Source organism: Heterodontus francisci, chromosome 14 (genome assembly GCF_036365525.1).
Source record: "Heterodontus francisci isolate sHetFra1 chromosome 14, sHetFra1.hap1, whole genome shotgun sequence".
Lineage (NCBI taxonomy): Eukaryota > Metazoa > Chordata > Chondrichthyes > Heterodontiformes > Heterodontidae > Heterodontus > Heterodontus francisci.
The window spans coordinates 65593868-65613140 of NC_090384.1; the positions used below are offsets into that span (position 1 = coordinate 65593868).

Sequence of the window (19273 nt, forward strand, 5' to 3'; positions counted from 1 at the left end):
ATGGCAAACCAATTGCATTTGGATCCAAGTGTTTATCGTCAGCACAATCCAATTACTCAAACATTGAGTGTGAAACGCTTGCTCTGGTGTTGGGGATCACAAGGTTCCACATCTACCTGCTCAGCAAGCAGTTCACTGGAAACTGACCACAAACCACTGGAGATGATTTGGCTCAGACCATTGACAAACACACCACCTCGACTACAGCAACTCTTAGTGAAAGTACAGGGGTACAACTTCAATGTCTGCTGCAAACCGGTACCAAAATGGTCACCTCGGATACGCTGAGCAGATTGCCAAACTCAAGCATGAGTGAAGACGTTCCATTGGATCTACAAGTAAACAGCATGGACATTGAGGTGGAGGATGTGCTCAAGATCGATTTATCACATTTTGGTCAGCACAAATGTGACCAACTACAATCAGAAACAGCCAGTGACCCATAACTGAAGGCACTGTGGAGAGTCATCATAGAAGGTTGGCCTGATATGATAAAAGAGGCGCCAGAAACCCTCAGATGCATTTGCCCTAATCAAGATGAACTCGGTATCTCTAGAGGCATCACCTTCAAGGGAAAACAAGCGATTGTGCCCAAAGCTCTGCGAGAGGACATCTCGTCACAACTTCACCAAGGTTATATGGGCATAGAGCGAATGAGACGACTGGCACGAGACACTGTTTATTGGCCAGGGATAAACAGTGACATCGAAAGGTTAGTGAGGATGTGCAAGGCATGCCAGAGCCACCAGCCATAACAATGTAAAGAATCTCTACACCCTCACGAGATTCCGTCAGTCCCTTGGTCCAAAATCGCCACTGATCTATTTTCCGTGAATGGAGATGAATTTATCTTAGTGACCGATTATTTCTCCAAATTTCCAACTGTCAGAGACACTTCAAGCGCGGTTGTCGCAGACACATTGAGTGCCATTTTCAGTCTATTCGGTGCTCCTGAAGAAATTATTTAGGATAATAGGTCGCAGTATACGGGCAGACCTTTCAGGGATATGTGTGCCAAATGGGGTGTAAACCATGTGGTGTCCTCACCACATTACCCTAGATCTAATGGTCTTACCAAGCGAATGGTTTGCAAAGTTAAATCTCTTATCCTGAAGTGTAGGACAATAAAAAAAGATTTTCATGTTGCCATGCTCCATCTCAAAGCTACATCTATGGATATGGTCTTACCATCACCAGCAGAGATCATGTTTGGCAGACAAGTGCGAACAATTCTGCTAAGCCATCATCTGTCCAAATTCTCCAAGATGCAGGAGGCACTGCTCAAAAAACAAGGGAGAATGAAGATGGTGCATGACCGACATGCAGGGGCCGATCTACCTCAGCTACGCGTAGGACAAAAGGTCAAGGTCGTACACCCCACAATGAGAACATGGCTACCTGCAGAGGTATTTAAGTATTGCAGTGAGCCTAGGTCCTATGAGGTTACAACATCTTGCGGAGCAGTGTTGAGGAACCAAGGCCAATTAAGATGAGTGTGTAATACTCCAATTGCGCACAGTGGACTCAAAAGAATACACTCTGATGAGGGTGTGATGGAAAAACAGGACAACAACCAACTCATTGACAACATGTCTGCAAAGCAAAAACAGCCAAGGATGAAATCTACATCCCCAGAAGGTTATACCATAACAAGATCTGGAAGAGTTGTCAAGCCACTGAAACGATATATGGACTCTTAAGCTTCTGCACTCGTAAATTTCGCAATCGCTATCCTCGTGCTTGTAAATTTTATAATCTGTATCCATGTAGAACTAATTTTGATATCCGATTTCATGTGTTTTTACTTATAGTGTATGAGATTTTCCTTTGGAAAGAAAGGGGATGTTGTATGATTGCTTCAAGAGTGATGTCCTTTTAAGAACTTAGTATGATAATGAGCTAAGTATCAGGATGTAGTCATGTGACTAGAAGCCATAGTCACTCTGCAACTGTAACATCCTAGGCAAAGGTTCTGTACATAGTTTGCTCTGTATTGTATGTACTGATTTAGCTGTTAATAAACCTGTTGGAGATCTTCAAGGCACTGGAATCCACATACCTCATTGTGTTGCTTAAGATAACACAAAGAACACATGGCATGAATGGCTGAGCACACTTATCCATTGAGTAGCTGAAGCACATAGATCAGGATTGCCTAAGTTCTGCTTCACTGTCTTTGTTGAAATGGTTGATTTCTTAATTTCCTTTCTTCTCAGGTGATTGTTCATAAGTTTTAAGATGCTTATCTGGAATTGTTCAAGTTAAATGCATTAATAAGGGTAGGAGTGGAGACCATAAGTTGTTCATGTGAGACCTCACCAAATGACTCTGTGGATAAATGCAATCTGTGATACGTTACTGAGCCATAAAGACCAGGAAGGTCCCAATTTGATCCGAAGTCTATGCTGAGTTAGTTTCTGCCAGAATGGTAATGGAATGCTGCAGTTCGTTTCAGATTCCTTCAGTCAGGTGGAACAGATCAGAAGGTTTTTTGTTTGTGATTTGCTATCCATTGACCTCAGTAGGAAGTGCACATGAACAGACATCCAGTACAATCAGAAAGCAGCTTGATCATGTTGCTCATGTTGAATTGCACCCCTTGCAATGGGGCTAAGCGACTGTCACTGAAGGCTGAACTATATTCATCATGTGAAAACACCTTCAAGACAGGAGTAGGTGATATAGAGAGGTTATTGAAAAGATTTTCAAAGAATTGGTGCTGTTTTAGCAGTAATTTTGTGAAAAGGTGAAAGTTAAACATACAGCCTGGTGCAATGTGATTCACAAACGTAACAGTTTTACTTCTGTAGGTGATCATGGTTTTCAGTGGCTGTGTAAAATTATTTCCTTGATTTTCTGTATCAATTTGTTAGCATGGAAGGAAGTACTCCAACAATGCAAACTATACAAAAGTAGTAGATTTAAAATACATCTTCACATTTGGGAAAAAAAAAAGATCCATTGCCCTATTCAGTCTCCTTGCTGCTGGGCTGTTCTGATGTCAGTGACTGGAAGGAGCCTTGTGTATCTTTGCTCCATTGATTTGCAGAATTAGTTATCAGTTTGCAAAAGCTTGAAAATCAATTTGGAAGCAACTGGGCCCAGAAAACACATGACTGGCTGAGCGTGGCATTGAGTCTTTTTGATATAAGGTGCTAAAGATACACTGAGTCATTTATATTTTCCTTCAAGCACATGCCAAAACGCAGGCGTACATCTTCTCAACTTGTCTTCCTTTCTCTCAAAGTCACCGACCTGCTGGCATACTGGCCCATTGGGTGCCCACAACCTTCTGATACCTTGTCCTAATTGACCATTCTTTTATATGCAAGCATGGAAAATAATTATCAGGAGGATCATCGCTTGAGAAGGACATCATTGAAAGCCTTTAAATATTGGCATGTTTACTCACCAGACCGTTGTGAAAGGTATGTTTCATACCTTAATCAATTGTCAATGAAAATAAACTTGGCTGAGATCTTCATTTTTTTTTACTGAGTCTATATCTTTGTAATTTAACATTGTCCTACATTAATGAGATAGACTAACTATTCGCTGGGAGGCAAACCTAAATTGATATATAATCTGAATTTAGTCCCCATATAGATGATCATTCCCCATGCAATCATTACTTCCAAATTTAATCTCTTTTGCATTCTTTTCAACCTTTAGTCCCCATAAATTTAAACCGAAACTGCTGAGAGTTGTAACTTTATTAGGTTGTTTCAAGAAGCCTGCAGTTTATTGGCTCATAGCCTAAATCAAGCGGCATACTGGATTTTCCAACTCCACCCCCACCCCCACCCTCCCCCTGTAGTAGGTTCAGTGTCATGGATGAGGTAGGAAAGGGTTTCTGTTGGACTTTGCATACTTCGCCTCCAAAAAAAGGGAAATGCAGTTAGTTACTCATTATTGTGTTTCTATAAGAGCACCAGTCTGATCGCACTATTTAAAGATCAACGATGAGCTTATCGTGCTCTACAGTAGTATCTGTGGCTTTGCACATCTGTGATATTCATCAGTGGAGGAAGATACTTTATGCTAATGTTAATCTCAAACATCAGAGGAATGTATGATGGCATTAAGAGAGCTCTTGGGCCAACCATCAAGACGATCGCCCCCCTCAAATCTAAATCAGGGGACATAATCACTGACCAACGCAAACAAATGGACCGCTGGGTTGAGCACTACCTAGAACTGTACTCCAGGGAGAATGTTGTCACTGAGACTGCCCTCAATGCAGCCCAGCCTCTACCAGTCATGGATGAGCTGGACATACAGCCAACAAAATCGGAACTCAGTGATGCCATTGATTCTCTAGCCAGCGGAAAAGCCCCTGGGAAGGACAGCATTACCCCTGAAATAATCAAGAGTGCCAAGCCTGCTATATTCTCAGCACTACATGAACTGCTATGCCTGTGCTGGGACGAGGGAGCAGTACCTCAGGACATGCGTGATGCCAATATCATCACCCTCTATAAAAACAAAGGTGACCGTGTTGACTGCAACAACTACCGTGGAATCTCCCTGCTTAGCATAGTGGGGAAAGTCTTTGCTCGAGTCGCTCTAAACAGACTCCAGAAGCTGGCCGAGCGCGTCTACCCTGAGGCACAGTGTGGCTTTCGTGCAGAGAGATCGACTGTTGACATGCTGTTCTCCCTTCGTCAGATACAGGAGAAATGCCGCTCAGATGCCCCTCGACAGACACACAGATGCCCCTCTACATTGCTTTCATTGATCTCACCAAAGCCTTTGACCTCGTCAGCAGACGTGGTCTCTTCAGACTACTAGAAAAGATTGGATGTCCACCAAAGCTACTAAGTATCATCACCTCATTCCATGACGATATGAAAGGCACAATTCAACATGGTGGCTCCTCATCAGACCCCTTTCCTATCCTGAGTGGCGTGAAACAGGGCTGTGTTCTTGCACCCACACTTTTTGGGATTTTCTTCTCCCTGCTGCTCTCACATGCGTTCAAGTCCTCTGAAGAAGGAATTTTCCTCCACACAAGATCGGGGCAGGTTGTTCAACCTTGCCCATCTCAGAGTGAAGTCCAAAGTACGGAAAGTCCTCATCAGGGAACTCCTCTTTGCTGGCGATGCTGCTTTAACATCTCACACTGAAGAGTGCCTGCAGAGTCTCATCGACAGGTTTGCGGCTGCCTGCAATGAATTTGGCCTAACCATCAGCCTCAAGAAAACGAACATCATGGGGCAGGACGTCAGAAATGCTCCATCCATCAATATTGGCGACCACGCTCTGGAAGTGGTTCAAGAGTTCACCTACCTAGGCTCGACTATCACCAGTAACCTGTCTCTAGATGCAGAAATCAACAAGCGCATGGGAAAGGCTTCCACTGCTATGTCCAGACTGGCCAAGAGAGTGTGGGAAGATGGCGCACTGACACGGAACACAAAAGTCCGAGTGTATCAAGCCTGTGTCCTCAGTACCTTGCTCTATGGCAGCGAAGCCTGGACAACGTATGTCAGCCAAGAGCGACGTCTCAATTCATTCCATCTTCACTGCCTCCGGAGAATACTTGGCATCAGGTGGCAGGACCGTATCTCCAACACAGAAGTCCTTGAGGCAGCCAACATCCCCAGCTTGTACACACTACTGAGTCAGCAGCGCTTGAGATGGCTTGGCCATGTGAGCCGCAGCGAAGATGGCAGGATCCCCAAAGACACATTGTACAGCGAGCTCGCCACTGGTATCAGACCCACCGGCCGTCCATGTCTCCGCTTTAAAGACGTCTGCAAACGCGACATGAAGTCCTGTGACATTGATCACAAGTTGTGGGAGTCAGTTGCCAGCGTTCGCCAGAGCTGGCGGGCAGCCATAAAGGCAGGGCTAAAATGTGGCAAGTCGAAGAGACTTAGTAGTTGGCAGGAAAAAAGACAGAGGCGCAAGGGGAGAGCCAACTGTGTAACAGCCCCGACAAACAAATTTTTCTGCAGCACTTGTGGAAGAGCCTGTCACTCTAGAATTGGCCTTTATAGCCACTCCAGGCGCTACTCCACACACCACTGACCACCTCCAGGCGCTTACCCATTGTCACGCGAGATAAGGAGGTCAAAGAAGAAGAATCTCAAGTGACCTGTTGATGCCTACTAATCTGCGTCATGGAGTGATGGGATATAGATTATTTCCCTATGGATTTCCCACATAGAACGTTTGGTGAAAATGCATATGGTAGAGACAGGATTGGATGAAACACCAATGTGACCACAATAATACGATTCTTCAAAAGAAACCATGCTAAAGTCTCACATCCGGGCCTAAGTACATATTGTAGGTTGTTGCTTCATTGCAGTAGTGAGGACATTGTTCTTGTAGAATCCTAGAAATTTATGGCACAGAAGGAAGCCATTCAGCCCATCATGTCCGTGCCAGCCAAAAAGCCTAATCCCACTTTCCAGATTTTGATCCGTAGCCTTGTAGTTTATGGCACTTCAAGTGCATATCCAAGTACTTTTTAAATGTGGTGAGTTTCTGCCTCTACGACCCTTTCAGGCAGTGATTTCCAGACCCCCAACATTCTGTCGTTAAAAAATTCTCAACTCCCCTCTAATCCTTCTACCAATTTCTTTTAATCTATGCCCTCTGGTTATTGATCTCGCTGCTGAGGGAAGTAGATCCTTCCTATCCACTCTATCCAGGCCGCTCATAATTTTATACACCTCAATTAAATCTCTGCTCAGCCTCTTCTCTTCCAAAGAAAACAGCCCCACCCATCCAATCTTTCCTCATAGTTAAAAATTTTCCAGTCCTGCCATCCTTATAAACCTGCTCTCTAGTGCGCACACATCCTTTAGTACCCAGTACTCTAGCTGTGGCCTCACTCATGTTTTACATAGTTCTAGAATAACCTCCCTGCTGTAGCATTCTATGTCTTAGTTAATGAAGGGAAGTATCCTTTATGCCTTTTTGACCACCTTATCTAACTGTCCTGCTGCCTTCAGGGATCTGTAGACATGCACTCCAAGGCCCCTCTGTTCCTTTAAACTGCTCAGTATCCTACCATTTATTGTGTATTCCCTTGCCTTATTTGCCCTCCCCAAGTGCAGTACCTTGCACTTCTTTGGATTGAATTCCATTTGCACTTCTGTACCCACCTAACCAAACGTAAGAACGTAAGAAATAGGAGCAGGAGTAGGTCATTTGGCCCCTCAAGCCGGCTCTGCCATTCAATAAGATCATACTAATCTGATCGTGGCCCATCTCCACTTTCTTGCCTGCCCCCCATGTCCCTTTACTTTCTTGTAGATCAAAAATCTGTCTAACACAGCCTTGAATGTTTTTAATGACCTAGCCTCCACTGCTCTCTGGGGTAGAGAATTCCAAAGATTAACAATCCACTGAGGGAAGAAATTCCTCCTCATTCCCGTGTTAATGGGAGACCACTTATTTTTAAACTGTTTCCCCTAGCTCTCAATTCCCACATGAGGGGAAACATCCTCTCAGCATCTACCCTGCCAAGCCCCCTCAGAATCTTATATGTCTCAGTAAGATCACCTCTCATTCTTCTAAACTCCAATGAGTATAGGCCCAACTTGCTCAACCTTTTCTCATAGCCAACCCCTTCATCCCAGGATTCAACCTAGTGAGCCTTCTCTGAACTGCCTCCAATGCAAGTATGTCCCTACTTAAATAGGGAGACCAAAACTATATGCAGTACTCTGGTGTGGTCTCACCAACACCCTGTGCCGCTGTAGCAAGACTTTCCTACCTTTATGCTCCATCCCCCTTGCAATAAAGGCCAACATTTCATTTGCCTTCCTAATTACTTGTACCTGCATGTGAACTTTTTGTGATTTATGTACAAGGACACTCGGATCCCTCTGTATCACAGCATTCTGTAGTCTCTCTCCATGTAAATATTCTGTTTTTTATATTCTTCCTGCCAAAGCGGACAACCTCACTTTTTCCTACATTAAACCTCATCTGCCAAATTTTTGACCACTCACTTAACCTGTCTATATCCCTTTGCAGACTCTGTGAGGAGGACACAACTTGCTTTTCTACCTATGTATCGTCAGCAAATTTGGCTACTATACATTTGGTCCCTTCATCCAAGTCATTAATATAGATTATAAATAGTTGAGGCTGCAGCACTGATCCCTGTGGCACCCCACCAGTTACAGTTTGCCAACCTGAAAATGACTCATTTATCCCAACTCTCTGTTTCCTGTTATTTAGCCCAAGGTCTATCCATGCTGTCATGCAGGCCACCACCTGTCAAGAATGAGGCACATTAATTTCGCCACATGGACATTAAATTTCAAATTATTGCTGGGAAGAAGAGAAGGCTTGTTATCAGGGGTTGCCAGGCCCCTGGCTGGAAAGATATTTTTGTCAACTAGGGAATTTTTAAATTGTAGAGACAGTGTTTGAACTGGCAGAAAGCAGAATGCTCCTGGACTGAAGCAGACGTCCTCTCCTGTCCTGTCTGCTCCCATCTCTTTCTCTTTCCCATGGAACTCCAAAAACCCACTGAAGGCACATGAACCCCAAGAGAGAAAAGTCTCTTACAGCGAACAAGGTTTAAGAAGAATACTGGGCCCCAACGAAAAGCAACAGCTACCTACAATCAAGGACTATACAGTGAGCTTGAAGAACCATAATTACTCTTCAGATGTTGCCTCAAACCTTTCCACTTTATTTTTCTTCTCTTTTCTGTCTCTTTTTGCACGTGTGTATCACATATGCATGCTGGCATGGCCGTGTTATGTATCCGTAGGCGTCAACCAAATTAGAGTTCAAATTTAATAAAATTTCACCTTTCTTCGTTAAACCTAAGGAAGCCTGTTTGTGCTCACCTCTTTACCTTCTCATTGGAAAGCAGTGAACAAGTATTCACCAAGGGGGAGCTAAAAACAGTGTGTTTAAAAATAAAACCCTGTTACAATAAGACCAAGTGAAGGCTGAAAGGGAAACCTAGACCTCTTCCTCACCTGCTCGTAACAATGCTAATATGTTACCCCAACACCATGAGTAGTAACCTTTTATGTGGCACCTTATTGAATGCCTTTTGGAAATCCACATACTCTACATTTACTGGTTCCACTTTATCCACCCTGCTTGTTACATCCTCAAAAAACTCGAATAAATTTGTCGAACATGATTTTCCTTCTCTGGTGATAGTAATTGTTTTAAGTTCCTTCCTCCCTTTTGCCTCTTGATTTTCTACTATTATTGGGATGCTTTTAGTGTTTTTTGCTCTGAAGACATATGCAAAATATTTCTTCAAAGTCTCTGCCATTTCCTTGTTTCCCATTATTAATTCCCCAGTCTCATCCTGTAAGTGACCATGGTTTCCTTTAGCTAATCCCTTCCTTTACATATATTTGTACAAGCTCTTGCTGTCTGTATTTATATTTCTTGCTAGTTTACTGTCATATTCTAACTTCTGTCTTTCTTTTTAAGTCATCCTTTGCTGGTTTCTAAAATGTTCCCGAACTTCGCAGCATTGTATGCCTTTTCCTGCAGTTTGATTCCATCCTTAACTTCCTTAGTTAGCCACGGATGGTTCATCATTCTCGCAGAGTCTTTCTTTCTCAATGGAATATATCTTCGTTGAAAGTTATGAAATATCTCCTTATATGCCACTGCTTATCTACCGTCTTACCTTTTTAATCTTTTTTCCCAATCCACTTTAGCCAACTCTGTCTTCATACCTTTGTAATTACCTTTATTTAAGTTTAAGACACTAATTTCAGACCCACGATTCTCACCTTTAAACTGAATGTAAAATTCATCATCTTATGATCACTCTTCCCAAGAAGATCCCTTACTGTGAGATCATTAATTAATCCTGTCTCATTTATCCCAATAACTTACTCACCACCAACGTTAGGCTGACTGCCCTGTAATTGCTTGGTCTATCCCTTTCTCTCTCTTTAACAACAGTACAATGGCACCACAACTGTAGCCAGGGATGATAGGAAAATGTTGGTCAGAACCTCCACTATTTCTTCCCTTGCTTCTCTGAACACTGTGGGATGCATTTCATCTTGGACTGGCAATTTATCTACTTTAAAAGATGCTAAACTCCTTAATATTTTCTCTCTCACTATATTTACCTATTCAGAATTTCACACACCACCTCCTTAACTACAATGTTTGTATTGTCCTCCTCTTTCATGAAGATGACATACAGAACCGTGTCTTAAGAACATGCCCATGTCTTTGCCTTTGCACACAGGTTATCCTTTTGATCTCTAATAGGCGCTACTCTTTGCTTAGTTATCCTCTTGCTCTTTGTGTATTCATTAAACATCTTGGGTTTCCCTTGATTTTTCTTGCCAATATTTTTTAATTCCATTTCTTTGCTTTACTGATCTCTTTTAATTTCGTCCTTGCATTTTCTATACTCCTCTAGGCTTTCTGCAGTATTGATGCCTCGGTGTCTGACATAAGTTTCCCTTTTTTGCCTTATCCTACCCTGTATGCTCCTTGAAATCCAGGGGGCTCTAAATTTTCTTTATGGGGAACATACTTCCTCTGAACCCTCTCTATCTCCTCTTTGAATAACTTCCATTACTCTGACACTGATTTACCTTCAAGTAGCAGTTTTTAGTTCACTTTTGCCAAATCTCTTCTCCAATTGGTAAAATTGGCATTTCTCCAATTGAGAACTTTTACTCCTGGTCTATCTTTGTCCTTTTCCATAATTATGTGTTATCTAATTATGTTCACTGCCACCAAGTGCGCTCCCACTGATATCCCTTCCACCTGTCCAGCTTTGTTCCCTAAAACTAAGACCAGAACTGCCACTTCTCTTGTTGGTCTTGCTATGTACTTGCTACGTCACTTTAAATCAGTGTCATCTGGTTCTAGACCCTTCCACCAATGGGAACAGTTTCTCCCTAGCTACTGTCTAGACCCCTCATGATTTTGAACACCTCGATCAAATCTCCTCTCAACCTTCTCTTTAAGGAGAACAACCCCAGCGTCTATACTATCCTCCTATTTCTGTACTCAATAGTGCGTGGTATCAGGAGTAATCTGAAATAAAAACAGAAAATGCGGGAAATACTCAGCAAGTCCGGCAGCATTTATGGAGAGAGAAACAAGGTGCCCAGCCATGCTTCTATTTAAGACAACTATCTGAACTTAACAGAAATCAACTTGAGACTTGTCCCTGGTCTGGACCAAAAAAAAATAAAGTTTATATATTTCATCAACTTAGACTACTTTTCAGTTTAAAAAAAAAACTAATTACTTGATCTAGTTTAAATTAAATGTTTACCTGCAAACTGACCCCCTCTGCCCCACCTTGTGCTATGATGTCTCTTTGCGACTTTTTTTTTTCTCCCTTCTGCTGCTGCCCTGCCGTGGTTTGGTTTAAGTCCTTGCACCATTCCTGTGGTTCTTGGCGCTCTCTTGACTCTCTCAACACCTGTCCTTTGGATGAGAGAAATGGGAAAGCAAGGTCTCTTCTGCCTCTTCAGATAGATGTTTGATCCATGACACTTTTTGAAAAGCTGGGTACCTCAGTTTCCTGGTCAACCATCTCTGTTGTTTATGGTGGCTCTAGTGGCACAGAATGGCCCCTTGCATTTTCCTACAGGACTGCAAAAAGTATTGAACTCTCTTTATCTTGCTCCCTCGTTTCCCTTCTTATCCCTTCCAGCCTAGCCACAAACAGTCAAAAGTTAAATCAAGGCAAGTTAAGTATTATAGCAAACTCTTAGGCTGTAGGAGATCCAGGAAGTATCTGTTTGGCAAATGCACTGCGGAGACAACTAACTGGTGGAAGATTGGGTCCTTTAGTAAACTAATATTCTGACCCAAAAGCAAAATATTGTGGGTGTTGGAAATCTGAAAAAAGCAGAAAATGCTGGAAATACTCAGCATGTCAGGCAGCATCTGTGGAGAGAGAAACAGAGTTAATGTTTCAGGTTGATAACATTTCATCAGAACTGGGAAAAGTTGAGATGTAACAGGTTTTAGACAAGTACAGAGGCAGAAAAAGGTGTGAGGAAAGGAAGAAAGGGATAGATTGTGATCGGGTGGAAAGCAAGAGAGATTAAATGACAAAAAAAGTTGGTGGTGCAAGGCAAAAAGTAGTAGTAATGGCACAAGTAAAGAAACAAAAGATGGGTCTAGAGGAACTGAAAATAACAAGAGTAGAACCATTACCATCAACTGCTATCTGAAAAAATGGGAGCAGTGTTTAGGATCTGAAATTATTGAACTCAATGTTGAGTCCCAATAACAAATCCTGTTGACATGCCACCGAGAGCCATGACAAATAAGGTAGTGCACCATACGTGGTGAATGTAATGTATTGAGTTTTGATGGACTCTGTTTGCCTTCTGTTTGTAAAGGAACTGGAGGATGCTGCAACACAGGCTGCACTTGAGGAGAAAAGACGTCTGCAGACACAGTTGCAGCTGCAAGATCGATTCAGACAGGACCTGGAGCGAGAAAAAAATGTAAGCACAATGCACTTTATGGTTTGGTTTTAATAATCATATATGGCCTATTTGCTATTATAATATAAAATACTACTTTTTAAAATTATCTCAAATGTTTGATAACTTTTGTAAACTGTTCTCTCTCTCCAGGTGTTGTACCCCTGTCCATTAAATATGCCATCATCACCCCGCTCCTCAAAAAAAAAGCCCTTAACTCCATCGCCCTTGCAAACTACTGCACATCTCCAACTTCCCTTTCATCTCCAAAGTCCTTGAGCATGTTGTTGCCTTCCAAATCTTTACTGGAACTCCATGTTTGAATCCCTGTAAACAGGTTTCTGCCCCAGCCACAGTTCTGAAACAGCTCTTATCAAAGTCACTAATGACATCCTATGTGACTGTGACAAAGGTAAACTTTCCCTCCTCATCCTTCTCGACCAGTCTGCAACCTTTGACATGGTTGACCACACCATCCTCCTCCAATGCCTTTCCACTGTCATCCAGCTGGCTGGGACTGCTCTCACCTGGCTCCATTCTTATCTATCTAATCATAGCCATAGAATCACCTGCAATGGCTTCTCTTCCTGCTCCTTCACAATCTATCCTTGGGCGCATCCTATTTCTCATTTCCATGCTGCCCCTTGGCGACATCATCCGAAAGCACAGCGTTAGTTTTCACATGTCTGCTGACGACACTCAGCTCTACCTCACTACCACTTCTCTTGACTGTCCTCCATTGCTAAATTATCAGATTGCTTATCTGACCTCCAGTACTGGATGAGCAGAAATTTCCTCTAATTAAATATTGGAAAGACTGAAGCCATTGTCTTCGGTCCCCACTCCAAATTCCGTTCCCTAGCTACCAACTCCATCCCCCTCTCCCTGGCAATAGTCTGAGATTAAGCCAGTCTGTTTGCAGCCTTGGTGTCAGGTTTGACCCCGAGATGAGCCTCGACCTCCTATTCGTTCCATCACTAAGACTATCTATGTCCACCTCCATAACATTGTCCCACTTTCTCCCACATTCTACATTCCATTAACTTGAGATCATCCAAAACTCTGCTGCTCATGTCTTGACTCGCATCAGGTCTCATTCCCTTATCGCCCCTATGCTTGCTGACCTACATTGGCTCCCAGTCAATCAACATTTTGATTTTAAATTTCTCATCCTTGTTTTCAGATCCCTCCATGGCCTTGCCCCTCCTTATCTCTGTAATCTCCTCCATACACACAATCCTCCAAAATATCTGTGTTCTTCTAACTCTGGCCTCTTGTACATCCCTGATTTTAAGCACTGTACCATTGGTGGCCACGCCTTCAGTTGCCTAGGCCCCAAGCTCTGGAATACCCTCCCTACACATCTCTGCCTCTCCACATCACATTCCTCCTTTAAGACACACCTTAAAATCTACCCTTTGAATCAAGCTTTTGGTCGTCTGACTTAATATCTCCTTTGTGGTTTGGTGTCATACTTTGTTTTACAATGCTCCTATAAAGTGCCTTGGGACGTTTTATTACATTAAAAGTGCTATATAAATATGAGTTATTGTCATGAGGAATCTGATGTGTGTTATTTTCTTCTTTATTTTGTGCATGAGCCAGTCATTCTCACATTAAAGCATCTTTGTATAGGTGGCCTCTCAGAGCTGGTGCATTGGCTGTGCAGCGAATTAATTAAAATCTTATGGTGGTTTTTACATTGCAGAGTGTATCCAGTGGCAGGCTCGTAGCTCTCCCTCAGTGGATTGCATTCGTTGGGCTGAACTATATGGGCCCGCCCAATACAGGTTCGGAGGCGTGGGGCAGAGGGCCCATCGCATCCCTGTTGCAACAGAATTTTGATTTGACCAGTGGCAGGGATACCTCTGCCATGCAGGGTGGTCACCTGGTAAAACGAGGCAACCTTCCTCTGGTCTTGGGGGAGGGGTTGGGGCTCCTCCTCCATGGACAACCTGTGGCCCACGGATCTGATGAAAGGTCACAGACCTGAAACGTTAACTCTGTTTCTGTCCCCACAGATGCTGCCAGACCTGCTGAGTATTTCCAGCAGTTTCTGTTTTTTTATTTCAGATTTCCAGCATCTGCAGTATTTTGCTTTTATTTTGGGGAAAACCTGTACGTCCCTAAACCACCCCCCACCCTCCAACCCCCAACCAGAGCCTGCCAATCTGGCCCCAGTGACTCTGCCTCACTTATCTTGAATCTGGTCCAAGGCCTCTTGCAGTACTGGCAGTGGCCACTGCTCCTGCTGATACTGCTGAGATGCCGGCCCTGCGATTGGCTCCAGCTCTTCGAGTTGGGATCCCGTCTTTAAAGGGAGGGGGATCCCAGCGCTCGGCTGTTAATAGTCCTGGCGCCGTAGAATCGCGCTGGGGGGCTGCAGCTGGCTAAGGCAGGATTCCCCCGCCCCCACCTTTTCGGCCTAGTGCCGGGAGCCCAGCTGTAGGTACAAAGTTCAGCCCCATATTTTAAAAGCTTTTGCATTCTGGGTGACCAAAAGCATTGTAGATCCACGAATGTAGCTTCGGATTAATGGAGCTGGTTTCACAAGAGTATATGCAAGGAAGGAATCTGCTGCATGATTCAGCAATGGTGTCTCTTGGTTCACTGCACACTTAGTTAAACTTTTGTAGACTCATTTCACTTAGAACTTTCATTGCTGATACACGTTGCGGCTGGTGCATATCAGTCCTGGCGGGATTCAAGCCCAGGCACCACAAGTACAATAAAATAAATGCCATAAATTTTCTATGTTTCCATTTTTAATTAAAAGAGCAGTATTCTAACCCACTGTGCTGCTTAGTACCGGTATCCAGCTATTTACAAAATAATTGATACTATCTCTATCGTTGGAGATGGGATCAACTCCATAACTGAAAGGACAAACTGAACCTTAACTAGACATTGACATTTGAAAAATTTCACTCAAAGCACATTGGTACAGTATTTAATTTCTGAATTAGAACACATGTAATTGAAGAAAAGGGATTTCCTACTTAAGTTGTTTCCTGTACTGATCAAAAATGAATGAGTCCAGTCCATGATGTATCGCAATAACTGAAGAAAAGGCTAGTATTGAAATGCTTAGTCTGTGAGGCTTCTACCATAAATTGGAGACTGCCTTGCTACATCTTCCATTTAGGGGTCCCTTTGTTATTAGCAGCTTTTGTTTGCTAATAGTGGATCTGAATTGTGAAAAGTTGGAAGGATCAATGCTGACATTGTCGTGGATGTTCTTCAGGGATTTCAACAATTGCAGTTACCACCCGTACTTAAACAGGCAATTGTTTACAGTGAAAAGTGAATTGAACTCGTTCTAGATCTGAAAAAAAAAATGCAAGTTTACACCCCCAAACCCCACCCCACACCCCCACCACCGCCCCAAAAATCAATTTTCTGAACTTGTCTCCTGAAGGTGCGGACTCATGTTGGGCTATGAATCTAAGGTATTTGCTGTGCTGCAGCATCTCGCCCAACTGGTCTCACTTTATGGCTGTGTTCAGACAGTAGAATTGAATTCCATTTATCGCTATATTTAATCCACAAATTAATGTACTTGTGTGAATTACTCTGTTTTTAACAAGTCTTTAAATTTGGTAAGTACATCATTTTAAATGAATGCTTTATCCATTAAAAGTAAGTAACAGCATAGCCGAACCTACTTCTGAACTACACATACGCTTCCTGGTGACAGGGTAAGAAACGGAAGTGAGAAGCCTGGCTAATTTTTATTTTTCCACTTGTTGCACAGGAACACTGAGATCATTTATCTGTAAAACTTCTAATAAAATAACAGCCTCTGCCACAGCCAGCAAGGTCCTTTCACCAGTATTCACCAAATACTCAAGGTCCATTCACCAATATTTAGTTTAGAAACTGTGTCCCTATCTTCCTGAATAAATAGAAGTGCTAATTGTTTTTGTATTTATACATGACACAGGGCTGGATTTTACGTCAGGTGGCCAGAAGTTGGCCACCGATGTAAAAGTCAATGGCGAGCCTGCTTTCGCCTAGCCTGGGGATTCATCCCACATTTTATGGGTCCCCAGGCTTTAATTGTTCCGAGGTGGGACTTACACCCGCTTGAGGGAGGAAGTCCCGCCCCATTGAGCTGCCAGCCAATCATTGGGCCGGCTGCTCTTAGTCCTAGCAGCGCCACTGAATGAGGTGGCCACTGCTGGGATTGCAGCCCACCCGAGGACATGGAGCCAGGAGTGCAGGTAAATTTGGTTGGCCTCGTCGGGGATAATCAGTCGGGCCCCGGCGAGGCAAGGGTGGTCATTTGGGGGGAAGCGGGGGCATCTTGGGTCCTGGGGGTGGTTGGAGAAGCGGGGGCGGCCCTCAATCGGGCACCCTGTGCCTGTTTGTCGGGGCCCACCCCTGGGGTGTTGAGAGGCTGCCAGCTTTCACTGGGCAGCCTTTCCTGGCTCCGGGACGCCCGCTTGCCAGGGGTATAAAATCCCTGTGGAGATGGGTGAAGGCCCTTAAGTGGCCGTTAATTGGCAACTTAAGGACCCGTTTTTTGGTCTCTTTCCCCCCTCCCCCCACCCCCAGCCCTACGTAAAGTGGGGCAGAGGTGGGACCGGGTCGGGAAGGACCCCCCAAAGCCTCCCACTCCATTTTACGCCACCATCCGGCTCGCTGGAGTGGTGTAAAACTCCAGCCGCAGCCTTGTAATTCCCCTTAAAACTCAGTTTTCTTTCCCTATGTAGAAATACTGGGCTTTTGCTGGGCACTTCGTACACCATGGCTGACATAAGTAATTTGTGGAGTTTTAGTTGTGGACCTGCATCCTGCCACTCTTTAATGCAGTTATGTTGGAGTTACAATATATTTGACTACTGTGGACATCCATTAATGTTCACTCTAGGCCCAGCACCTGTGCTAGCCATGTGGAGTTCTTGTTCATTCAGCAAGGTAAAGATTGTTGTCTGTGTGCTGTTTTTTTCAGATCAGAGCGCAGGTAGAAGAACAAGTAGCTCAGAAGTCTACTGAACTGCAACAATACTTGCAACGCGTGCATGAACTGGAAGACATGTACAAGAAGCTCGAGGAAGCCCTTGAGGATGAGAGGCAGGCTCGACAGGAGGAGGAATCTGTCCGAAAACTTCAGGCCAGGTAATAAAACATTTATAGACCTTCCAGGTATTTACAATGCGAAAGTTTACATGAATGAAAGGAGAGTAGAGCAGGATATAAATCTAGTAGTTATAGGGAATTCAATAATTAGGGAGATAACATCCTCTGCAGCCACAATTGAGAGTTCTGACCCAGGTGTTGTCTGCCTGGTGACAGGATAAGAAATATCTCAATGTGGCCGGAAAGGGAGGGGAAAGATTCAATTGTTGTGATCCATGTTGCGACCAATGATGTAGGGAAGAAAAGGGAAGAGGTTCTGCTAAGGGAGTATCGGGAGTTAGGAGCTAAAATAAAAAGCAGGACCTCAAGGGTGGTGATCTCTACCCAAACCACGTGCTACCTGGTATAAGGACAAACTGATCAGGAAGGTGAACAAATAGCTAAGGAGTGGTGTGAGAAGAGGGGTTCCATTTCATACGACTCTGACAAACCAGTACTGGGACAAGAGGGAGGTGTACTGATGTGACAGACTGCAGGGAAACTGGAAGAGGAGGAGGGATAGCCTTATTAGTTAAAGATACTATTGCAACATTAGTAATACAGGCTGTAGGTAAGGGAAACAAGCCAGTGGAGACTCGATGGTTAGAATTGAGGAATGAGAGAGGATTTCAATTTAAAGGGAGTTGTCTACAGGCCTCCAGATAGCATCAATGAAATGGCAGAATGTATTAATTCAGAGATTAGACAGGTTGTAGCAAAAGTAAAGTGATTTAAATGGGTGACTTTAATTTTCATATAGGGCCTGTTTCAGTGCTGTATCTCTAAAGTAAAAAATAAAATAAAATAAATTGGCATGAGCAGAGTAGCTTAAGTCAGAAAGGTAGTGAATTTCTTGTCTGCATTCAAGATAGTATTACTTCAGAAAACTTTAAAGAACCAACAAAAGAGCAAGCCGTACTAATTTAGTCACGAGCCAGACTACGATAAATATTCCCTAACTATTAGATTATTAACTAACAATGATCATAATATGATCAAGTTCAATGTTGGGTTTGAAGAGGAGAAATTAACATATTACTAAGATTCTAGATCTTGATGCAGTTGATCTTAGTGGAATGAGTCAAAGACTCATGACAGTAAACTGGTCAAAACTGTTACGGGATAAATCTACAGACAAGCAGATGGAGGTGTAAAAAAAAAAATTCTGCTTAATATAGGACCAACATATACCCCTGAGGGGAAAGAGCTCTACTTATGAAACAAAAAGGCCGTGGTTGATGACGAAAGTTAGAGAAAATATAAAACTAGAAGAGCATAAAATATGCAAAGAATAGTGTAAATCTAGGCGACTGGGCAAGATATAAAGAACAGCAAAGGAACACAAAGATATTAAGAGCTGCAGAAAGGAATACGTAAAGAAACTTGCGAGGAATATCAAGATTAAAGCACAGTTTCTAAATTTATATTTAAAGATAAAGGGTAGTCGAGTGTAATTTGGAACCTTTAAAAATAGAGAGGGTTAATATTGCAAATGAAAATAAGGAAATGGCAGACTTGTTGAATAAATATTTTGTCAGTCTTTACAGTAGAGGAGCAGGATAATACACCTGACATTCCATGAAAATTAATCATGAATCAAGGACTGGAACTCACTAAAGTTAATGCAAGCAAGAAAACAGTGTTAGAAAAAATAATGGTAATGAAGACTGACAAATCCTCAGGTCCCGATAATTCCATATCAGAATTTTAAAGGAAGTAGGTGAGGGAAT

At 43.1% G+C, this 19273-nt stretch overlaps 1 protein-coding gene across 1 annotated transcript in view; it reads left to right on the forward strand.

Annotated features, from left to right (window-relative positions):
• swap70b (switching B cell complex subunit SWAP70b) overlaps positions 1–19273 on the forward strand; it is a 155072-nt gene that overhangs the window by 122563 nt on the left and 13236 nt on the right. Inside the window, exons 8-9 of the mRNA XM_068046386.1 lie at positions 12336–12443; positions 17377–17543. Coding sequence (XP_067902487.1) covers positions 12336–12443; positions 17377–17543 — 275 coding nt within the window. The remainder of the gene's footprint in view (positions 1–12335; positions 12444–17376; positions 17544–19273) is intronic.